A 10,714-nucleotide genomic window follows, 5' to 3' on the forward strand; every position below is an offset into this window, starting at 1 on the left:
GTTATTTCTTATGTCAAAAAGATTTGTAGTATCTTTCTTTAAAGTACCTACGTAAAAAATAGGTCAGGAGTAGAAGTTACATTTTTCTGGTTAAAAAGGCTTTAAATAATGTTCATTTTAGCTTTGAAAAACTGCTATGGTCTATAATATAAGGCACAATACATTTATATATTGTTTTGAGTTTTAGTATGTACGTTCATTTAAAAAAAAAAAAAAAAAAAAAACAATCTGGCAAAAGTGCTAATGGTCCCGACTGTTCATGATTATGTAATTAAAGACCTTTCACGTACATGATCTGTATGATATTCAGCCATTTATTCAGTATTTTTGTTTAAAATCAGGAAGGTGCTTTTGTGAAATATTATATATACTGTCACGTAGGACATTCCCGGTGCTTACACCAAATGTCATGCGCGTTTACAAAACTTAAACAATAAAATAAATAAAATAATAAATATTCCAATTTAAATCAATCAAATGAAATGTCAAATTAAATTAATCAAAAACTATATCGAGGTTTCTTTAACTTCCTTGAGGAGGGGGGGGGGGGGGGGTGACCGTAACTCTGAACTTACTCGCTTTGCCTCAACTTATAATTTGCATAAGGCATTAATCACAATTCCTCTTAACTTACTCACATACTTTAATGTACCTATGATCGAAGTGAATAGGTTCGTCATCCCGTACAGGATGTCTGGTGAGAGATGAGCTAAAGGAGATTTTGAAAAATAACTTAATACTAAATTAAAATGATCTTATTTGTTTAATGTAAAGAAGCAAAATCAGTCTTAAAGAACATTTTCATATCGTGATTAAAAATTACGACAACAATCTCTTCAGTACTTGACGACTGAACGACCATACAAGAGAGAGAGAGAGAACTTCACTAAGCTCTTCCCTAATCCTTCCTAATACATTACACCATAATTTATAATTAAAAGTAAAACAAAGATAATTCAGTACTCACATTTTCCACTAAGCAGAACAATTCTTGATCTCTTACTTTAAAACTAACGTAGGGACCTCTCTTGCCCTTGACAACCCGAACGAACATTACATTTCCAAACTATGACTCTTAACGACTCGTGACCCCTGACGAGAGGCATAGCCTCCACCAGAGTGAGCTTAAAGACGATTGCATGACAAACTAACTTAAACGACTCGTTACCACAGGAGAGAAGCATAGCCTCCCCCTGAGTGAGCTTGAATTCCTACATTCCAAAATAAAACTCTAAACGGACTCATTACCACAGGTGAGAGAGGCATAGCCTCCGCCTGAGTGAGCTCTGAGATAACACTCACTTGCACTTAAATTTGCGCGCACCGCCATGCCTAGCATAAAAAACGCTGGTTATTGAAGCCAAGTTTACTAAACAACTAACTAGGACATCTGAGAAGGCTACCCCCCTCTACCCCGACGCGCGCCCCAGTAACTGTGGCCCGTGACTGCGGCTCGTGACTGCGCCAGCGCCGGCCGAACAAACAAAAAAATAAAACAAATGTGCAATCTGCAAGCCAGCCGCGCGCCGCGCCGGCCCCGTGCCCCAATTACATGGTCACGCCACTTGCGCCGACGAGTGAACAGAGCAGCTAGCCCAGAGTCCCATCAGTAAAGTCCCCAAATTTGATTTCAAAAACCCTGCAAAATTTCAAACTGCGACAATATTAGTGATGGGTCGAGACTCGAAAAATCGAGCGAGTTTAGATCCGTGTATGAACCTAGGGGAGCCTGATCTTGCTGTGCAGAGTAATTTCTCTCAATACTGGATGTTACTAATGTTTAGTTGTTATTGTTCACTTAAGAGTTCACCTAGTGCCAAGAAAGGAAACAACATGAAATGTTATATAAAGTTCAATAAATATTAACTGTACATTTTTCACCCACACTCCATCATTAGTTTAAGGACACTGAAACCTGTACCCGGGTCTGAAAATAAAACAATATGACAGCACAGAAAAAGAATAACACTTGAAAATGAAATGTTCAAATATATAATTTAATTGATGTAAATTTATCTAAAAAACTTTTTAATAATTCTCGGGGCTGTTATTTGTTCACTGGGTGGATTATAAATCTATTAAGATTTCAGTGGGTGGCTCCGCAGACACCCGTCCCGATCGGAGGTAGCCGGGGGACATTGTGTCAGGTTTTCTCTGGTCGACTATGATAAACTCTGGGATGTCTGCTGCGGCCTCAACTGCCATCCGGCGTGTCCTGAGAGACGACAGCCTGCTCTTCAGCGCCTCGATGTCCCGCGCAGGTGGGATGATGGGGTCCTGCGCCAGAGGGCCGCCCACCTTGGCGCGCATCTCCCGCAACCTGCGGAGCTCCGGCGGCTCCGGTTCGATCCGCCGACCCAGCTCGGCCTCTGTTTGGCGTAGAGACCTCGCCACCCGCCGCGCGCACGCATTGCCGTCGTCTGGCTCCTGGCCTGCCTGCGCAAGCTCCTGCTCCAGCCGCCACGTCACCTCTTCCTCCCTCAGGGAGCCGCCCACCTTGGCGCGCATCTCCCGCAACCTGCGGAGCTCCAGCGGCTCTGCCTGCTGCCGACCCATCTCGGCCTCTGTCTGGCGCAAAGCTCTCGCCACCCGCCGCGCGCACGCCGCGTCGTCGTCGAGCTCCTGGCCTGCCCGTGCCAGCTCCTGCTCCAGCCGCCACGTCACCTCTTCCTCCCTCAGGGGGCCACCCACCTTGGTCAGCATCTTTCGGAGCCCGTGGAGGTCCGGATGCTCAGCCTGCCGCCGGCCCAGCTCGGCCTCTGTCTGGCGCAGAGCCCTCGCCTGTCGCCACACGCATGCCTTGTCGACGTCGTCGTTGTCGTCGTCAAACTCCTGGCTTGCCCGTGCAAGCTCCCGATCTAGCCGCCGTGTCACCTCTTCCTCCGTCAAGGACCCCAACTGCCAGCTGGTGCGGCCAGGTTCCCTGCATTGAATTTCCCAATCAGCAACAGTGTGAAAAATTTTCATCTTCGATTTATGAAAAATGCCGGTTACAAATTATCCAGGGGTTTTCGTAAAATTGCAGCTTTCTTTGTTAATGTCTGGACACTGATTTCACTCACTTTTGACATAAATCCAAAATAATAGTCTTCCTATATTTAAAAAATAGGTGCATGTACATACTTATATACAGGCATTAAAAGTTTGAATTGGCGTAATAAAAAATGAACTTTAATTTTGCATGCAAATAATTACTTAATGGAAATAAAATAATAAAAGGACTGGAGTGATTACCTATATAAATTTGGCTGATAAATTATAAATTATAGCAAATTAAAATGTTTTAATAATACTCAGTATTGAATATTAATATAACCATGTGAAAGAAAATATTAAATTATTTTATCAAAATAATCAAGCAGAATTAAAATTAATAATGAAAATCAATAAATATGCTGAGTATTTATTCTAATTTATTAATCGCAACTATTTATAAAATAACAATTTTGTAATTTATACACACATAAACATAACCTCACAAACACTTCCATGAAAACCATTATACTTTTCACAGACACTCCCTGCCATCGACTAATTGTTATACCTGTATACAAGATTTGACCACGTCTACATGATTACATGGTAAATGTGTGAAGCAATTTTTTTTCCTTTCAGTTAATTGCTGCGCCATTTTTGTTAGATATCCAAAATATTGACTGATGTGTAGTGTTTGCATTGTGGGAACAGTAATAATGACTTTTTTGTGTAAACTTCTTAGCTCTTGGTATACGACATTTTGTAGTAGTGATTTTGTAAATGAAATGGAAATACATAACATCTGCGCAGAAATTTCACAAACCCCGAAAATATGGCAGATCCGCATAGTTCATTTGTATAAATACATAGGTGGATGGGATCCCAAAACTCGGGATAAGAGTCGGGAGAGAGACAATTCCCGAACATCGGCAAAAGAAAATTTCTCCTCGGGTTAATAGCGGAGAGCGGGGATATATTGGACATGGGGCTACATTGGACATAGCTAAATTTTCATTCAAAACATCACCAACTGCTTTTATTTCTCTATGGAGTGTGCAACAGACAACAGCTGATCAGTTTTAAATCAATATGGCTGCCTACCTCAAAAAGTAGCAAGGTGAGTGGATTTTTTTCCTTTTTGTTGGTTTCCTTATAATATTTTGTGTGAATATCGAGGGTAATTTTCATTATGAAATGAAAGTTAATTTAAATGTTACTAATATGATGAATTGCAACATGATTTGGTGTCAGAATAAACTATGAATTATGCAAATTGACTAACATCACAAAATACCGAGAAGTGTTTTTTTCTTTTTCCGTTACTTGGGGCTATATTGGACAGGGTATGGGGCTACCTTGGACAACTGTCCAATGTATCCCCTTAATTGCACTTTTAATCAAAGATTTTATTAATACTATTACGTGATACAAATATGAGATTGTTATGCTTTCAGATGGTTAGGAATTACAAGAAAAGGACTGAGAAACAGTTTGACAAGCAGTCAACAAAGGCTGCTGTTATAGAAGTTTTGGAGGATGGAGCTTCTGTACGATCTGCAGCCATCAATCATGGATTGAAAAAATCTCGCCTGGCTTACTTGGTTAAAAAGCCAAAGACGAAGGCATCGAAAATATGAGTTTTGAGACAAATTTTTAAAAATAGACAGGTTATCCCTGGTGACATGGTGCAAAAACTGGCTGATTATTTATTAAAATGCTCTTGCATGTTTTATGGCCTCACCCCAAAACATACCAAACAGCTAGCATACCAATATGCAAAAAAGTGTGCGAGATGTGTGTTTGGGCCATTCAAAACATTTTACAGTGCTGAGGTGAACTCTTGGCCCAATGCCACCATGAACATCTATTCAATCCCTAAACTCGCGAGTAAAGCTTGGGATCGAGTTGGCCACACCAGAAAATATAAAATCAGCATTCAGATCAACAGGTATATCACCTTTTGACAGGAACATTTTTTCAGAAGATTTTTTATCATCTGCTGTGTCCGATCGGACTTTGTCTGCTGCTGCTGCTGCTGCTGCTGCTGCTGCTGCTGCTGCTGAAGTTCAAGACAATCGATCCTCATCACCCCAACCAGGACCAAGCACCCTTGAAACCAACTCACAACTTCAGCACATTTTCCCTGGATCCAGTTGTACTCCAACAACTCCTCCGAGGACTAACTTCACTGGATCAACAAGCACTAGGCCTACACCTGAGGATGTTAGACCACTTCCTAAGGCACTGCTAAGACAACAGTCCAGCCGCAGTAGAAAGCGTGGGTGGTGCATGATAGCAACCGACACACCAGAGAAAATTGAATTATTAAAAACGAAACAGAGAAGAGTTGTCAAGAAGAATGTGCTGCCCTCATCCTCATCTTCGGAAGCTGAAATTGAAGACCTGTGCGATGAACCAGGAGACTCCTCATTCAGTTTTTCCGAGTTATCAGAAGAGAGTGATGATGAGGACAAAAATTCTATCAAGGTGTCTGATTTCATTTTTGTTAAAATTGCCCAAAAAAAGTACTTTAAGCACTTTGTAGGTCACGTAGAAACTATCATACAGCCATCTGCAGAATTGTATGAAAACTTTCTTCGGAAAAAAGGGATGTCATTCGTTTTTCCTAATGTGCAGGATAAATCAGTTGTTTGTACTGTGGATATTTACTGTAAAATATCCTCGATTTCTGCTCGAAGGGGACGATATTACTTTAAGTCAAAAATGTTAAACAAGTTTGATCACATTGGTTAAACATTTATTTTGTTTGACTTTATAGGCTCGAGATCTCTAAAGCCCATAATCTTATCAAACACGTAAGCCTAAGGATATCATTTGTTTTTGTTTTTTATAAAAATATTACTGTTTTTCACTGAGAGCTTTTTAAAGATATTATGCATATCTATCCTCAGAATAACATTTACAATTTTTGTGCACAAATGTTCAAAAGTTAGTGTTTGGAATTTATTTTCCTTCATTTTGTTGGTATAAAAATTGTATAAACCTTAAATTTCTGTTTTTATTAGTTTTATATACTTATGTAAAGTAAATAAGTTCTAAAATAATTAGTGTTTTCAATAAAACCAATGATTTGTTTGAGTTTTTACTTTGTCCAAACTATCCCCTTCTCATGTCCAATGTAACCCCGCATATGGGGATACATTGGACAGTGTACACTCTTCTCTTTCTTTATTTTTGCTGTTGTAATGTCACATAATGTAGCATCAATATGACATCCTTTTGATAGCAGAACGTTTAAGTAATTTATTTGCAATGGGAAAATCTTAAAATTTTGATTACAAAAAAAGATATTGTTCGTAATGTAAAAATTGTCCAATGTATCCCCGCTCTCCCCTACCATAACACTTGAATTTGCTCGTTGCCGAGATTGTTTACACATCTCTGGCGAGTATTAAAAGACTCGTTCTATTTTTTATTATGAAAGTGAGTTTTTTTTTTTAACGATGGAGATTCTAATTAATAGTTACTTTGCATTATCAACTGTGGTTAAGAACCATTCCCACAAGGTTTTGGGTGGAACAATATGGCGATGGCGAGGTTAAAAAGAGATTAACTATGTCAGAGATTGCTGACTTCTGACTTTTCCTAACTCTATGGTTATACATACGGGAGCATAACCTCACTTAAATAAATACACTTGAAAAAAGTTTATGAACACAATTTATATCACTAATATTCAGAATAAATATTTTTAAAATTATGTTCAAGTAGGTATTAAATATGAATTATTCATTATGTCAATTTTTGTTGCATGTAGCATGCACATAGTAAACATTAATTTTCATAATACACCTAAAGTAACATAACCTCACTTATAAAAATAGACTTGAACCTACACTTGAATAAATTTATATACACAATTTCTATTCACAATAAAAAAAGATTTTTAAATATATGGACTAGTATTCAATATCAAACACTGAAACATAAGATTTAAAAGCACATATATAGTTTTTACTTGTGTGTATTTTTTTAGGTATGTAGGTACCTATGTTTCGATGATATACTGCCTATTGTAGCCATTACTATGGTGTGACTTCCGGAAAATTTTTGTATAGTTTTTTTGTTTCATGGTCCATAGACCCAGGGGCGCAACAACAGGGGGGGGGGGCAAGGGTATTTTGCCCCTCCCCCCCCTCTGAAACCTTGAAGTGGGGGCAAACAGGGGCAAAGAAAGTGCTGTGTAATTAATTTTTAGATAATAAAACTGCTTAAATAGCACAATTTTCCACCAGGGGGGATCGATGATTCTTTATAAAAAGGTATATTGCCCCCCTTTGAAAATTTAGTTGTTGCGCCCCTGCATAGACCCCAAAACCTCGTCAACTCAAACATGCACACTCCCACACACATGCATGCTCCCACATATGCCTACACACAAATATAACACATTTTTAAGGAACACATTAACTAGTACCTACCGTATTTTTTCATTGATACATGAAATATAATCATTTAAAATCTCGGTCAAGTTCGTTAGTGGGCAATATCCGACCAAAGAAGTAGAAATGGCGAAGGTTTTTTGAAAAACAGAAAAATCGTTGTAACTTCCATTATATGATTATTATTATATCAGTTTGAACATATTATAACTCGTAGGGGTAGTACCAAAATCTTTCGTCTAAATACATTTTTGATATTGTATAAATCCTAAACTCTTTAAGCTGCAACCCTATCATTTAATAGTGGAATTTTCAAGATTTAAGACTCCCTGCTAACAATAGTGAGTACCAAATTTTCATATTTAAAACTCGAGTGAAAACAACAAATTTGTTTTTTATTTTGCTGTATAAAAAACATGCCGTCACCCGACCTATGTGAAAGGCCCGGGGGGTACCTGACGGGCGCTACGGGCGTCGCGGTGCTCTTGTTGTCCGGAGGGGCGCCAGGCTAGCGGACTGCTAGGCCGTTGATGTTGGGTCGTGGGTACTCTGCCCCCGCGTGCCCCGCCAGGTACACGGCTTGAATCTACCCTGAATGGTTCTCTCTTGACTGTGAAGGCCGCTCGGCCGTGTGGAGGACGGGAGACTCCGGAAAATTAGTATACACGAGTTGGTGCGAATTACCTTTAATTTAGTCCCGCTACAAAACACTCTCACCAACACTTGGCGACGTCTAGCCGTTACACGATTAATACAGAAAAAACATAACGCTACGCGACATTAATGGTTACCGCGGCAGTCTCGCGGGACGCGGGTCGATGCTCGCTGGAGACGGCCAGCGCCGAACATTAATGGGTGCAGGGGGTGCTCTATGAGCGGGCTCCTAAATTCGGCGAAACACTTACGTGTATGCAGCCGGCAGGCATATGCACGGCGTCCTTAAGTAAAAACACTTTCGCTGGAGTCGGCCAGTACCGTACGTTTTGTGCTACAATACGTATCGCGGTATCACACTGAAGACGGTCGGGATAGGCCCGGCTCCGCAAAATACGCGCCGAGTCGACGTGGGCAGCGGTGAATTAACAAAAGGTTTTAAATTTAAAGATTTAGTACAGAATAAAAAGTAATAAAATGAAAGAAACTTGGATGCTGCCCACGGACACACGTCTGTTCCCGGCGCAGAGTGGTTCGAGACTGCCGGACATGGCCGCCTCGCAAGGAAGAGAAACTTTCTCTTCTTTGTGAGTCGGTGTCAAAAAACTTATATTAATTTAATTTACTATCTTACCAGTTAAAACATGTTCCAGGTGCCCAATTAAAATGTAGCACCTGGTAATTGGTGCTTAAGGCTTAACAATAGTTTTAATGTATTTAATTATTTAAAATGTGACATCAAGTTGGCGACTGTAAATTTACTACCATGTTGTCCCACTGTGAATTGTTTTAGAGGGACTTATCCTATTCCGACATTCACGGGCATTTTAATTTAGGCCAGTGGCCACGGTGACTGTTAATTTGGTTTGTTGTCTATTGGGGTCACGCCCGAGGCGCTCGCCTGACTCAATCCGGCTGGGCAAGGGGCGCGCTCAGAAAACGGGATACGATACTGGCGGTGCGGAGCACGGGCTTAAAGGCCATGGTCGGTACGACGTCAAACATATAAGAAACGAAACTACCACAGGAAAGTGCAATGGCCTTTAAATGCTACTCATAATTAGACACAATTGATGCCGCTTGAAAGGGTTGAGAATGGCATCTAAACACTCTATATGGTGACCTAGTCAGGAGGTCATCTTGAAATCTAGGCACATTACTTAATCTTTCACGCCAGTAGTGACCTATCCAGACAGTCATCTTGAAATCTGGGCGCATTACTGATCCCTTCACGCCAGTGGTTACCTATCCAGACAGTTGTCTTAAAAATCTGGGCACGTTACTGATCCCTTCACGCCAGTAGTGACCTATCCAGACAGTCATCTTGAAATCTGGGCACGTTACTGATCCCTTCCCGCCAGTGGTGACCTATCCAGACAGTCATCTTGAAATCTGGGCACGTTACTGATCCCTTCACGCCAGTAGTGACCTATCCAGACAGTCATCTTGAAATCTGGGCACGTTACTGATCCCTTCACGCCAGTGGTGACCTATCCAGACAGTCATCTTTAAATCTGGGCAGGTTACTGATCCCTTCATGCCAGTGGTGACCTATCCAGACAGTCATCTTGAAATCTGGGCACTTTACTTAACTCTTCACAGCATTTGTTTGACACCCATGCCTTACTCGGGACTCAAACCCAGCACTTACTACGACCGGCTGTGTATGTGAGATGCACCTAAGGTGGGATAAAGGCCCGACGAGTGAGCTCACGTGCTGCGTGGTCGGTGCTCGCTGAGCCGCGAAGACGCAGTCGACACCGACGACGCCGTCGATGGGTCTCCCCGCGGCTCGCGACAGTCGCGCTCCTCGGCGGCCTTGAGCACCTGCCGGTATTTCATCATGCGCTGCTGGTGCTCGCTCAGGGGCTCCTCTTCAACCTTGGGCGGCTGCGGGGGAGGGGCGGCCCTCCCGGCGCTGCCCGGTCGCGGCCCCGGCCCCCGGCCCCGCGCCACACCCGCCAAGGTCCTAGACGGGGTCCTAGTCGGGGTCCTGGATGGGGTCCTGGTCGGGGTCCTGGTCGGTGTCCTGGTAGGGGCCCTGGACGGGGTCCTGGAAGGGGTCCTGGAAGGGGTGCGCGCACCTCGGTCCATCCCTGCCGAACAACACCCAGGCCCTGTTGAGAGGGTCCCTCATACTCGTGTCAGCGAGGCGGGGTGATAAGTGCGAAGCTCGCTGGTGCTTCTAGCGTGGAATCGCCTCGAAGCACAAGGCTGTCAGTCGAACGTGTGAAATTAATGGACAGCAAAAAAAAAAAAAAAAAAAAAACCGAGCAAGTATTTCAGTCCTCGCCAGATATGTGTAACATCTAACCTCGGTAACACGAGCAAATTCATGTGTTCTCATGTTTGCGATTAACGCTTAAAATCCGAAACTCGGACACGAAGTTTAACGTAGCATTCTTTAAAAAATATTGCCGAACGTGATGCATATACATAAATTGTGTTTAGCTAAATTTCTGGACGCGAATCTCAAGTAGTTTCTGAACTCACCGCTAGAATTCGCTGCCGAAGCAACTACGACGTCAACAATGGAATCAATTCCATTTTCTGACCGGAATTTTAAACTATATAATGAAACTCTCTGATAAAGGATAAAGAGACTGCAATCTTACGTTGACAGACTATAGCTTTAATACTTCTCCCAAATATTTCTCCAACTGTCCACACGTGGGCAGCAG

General features: G+C 41.9%; 1 protein-coding gene across 1 annotated transcript; it reads right to left on the reverse strand.

Annotated features, from left to right (window-relative positions):
* Positions 1–1,906: 1,906 nt before the first annotated feature.
* LOC134536310 (uncharacterized) lies at positions 1,907–9,875 on the reverse strand. Its single transcript, XM_063376061.1, has 2 exons — positions 9,748–9,875; positions 1,907–2,923 (listed from the first exon to the last, which is right to left on the reverse strand). The coding sequence occupies exons 1-2, from the start codon at positions 9,873–9,875 to the stop codon at positions 2,068–2,070; spliced, it is 984 nt and encodes a 327-aa protein (XP_063232131.1). The 3' UTR covers positions 1,907–2,067.
* Between the last annotated feature and the right edge of the window lie 839 nt (positions 9,876–10,714).

This window comes from Bacillus rossius, chromosome 10, assembly GCF_032445375.1.
Source record: "Bacillus rossius redtenbacheri isolate Brsri chromosome 10, Brsri_v3, whole genome shotgun sequence".
Taxonomy (NCBI): domain Eukaryota; kingdom Metazoa; phylum Arthropoda; class Insecta; order Phasmatodea; family Bacillidae; genus Bacillus; species Bacillus rossius.

What these genes read in the sequence shown, in the direction of transcription:
- LOC134536310 (XM_063376061.1), bottom strand. Translation starts at nt 9,875, where the DNA reads ATGAAATACCGGCAGGTGCTCAAGGCCGCCGAGGAGCGCGACTGTCGC. An exon ending in GAGCACCGACCACGCAGCAC is followed by an intron (nt 2,924 to 9,747) that starts GTGAGCTCACTC and finishes AATTCAATGCAG; the next exon opens with GGAACCTGGCCGCACCAGCT.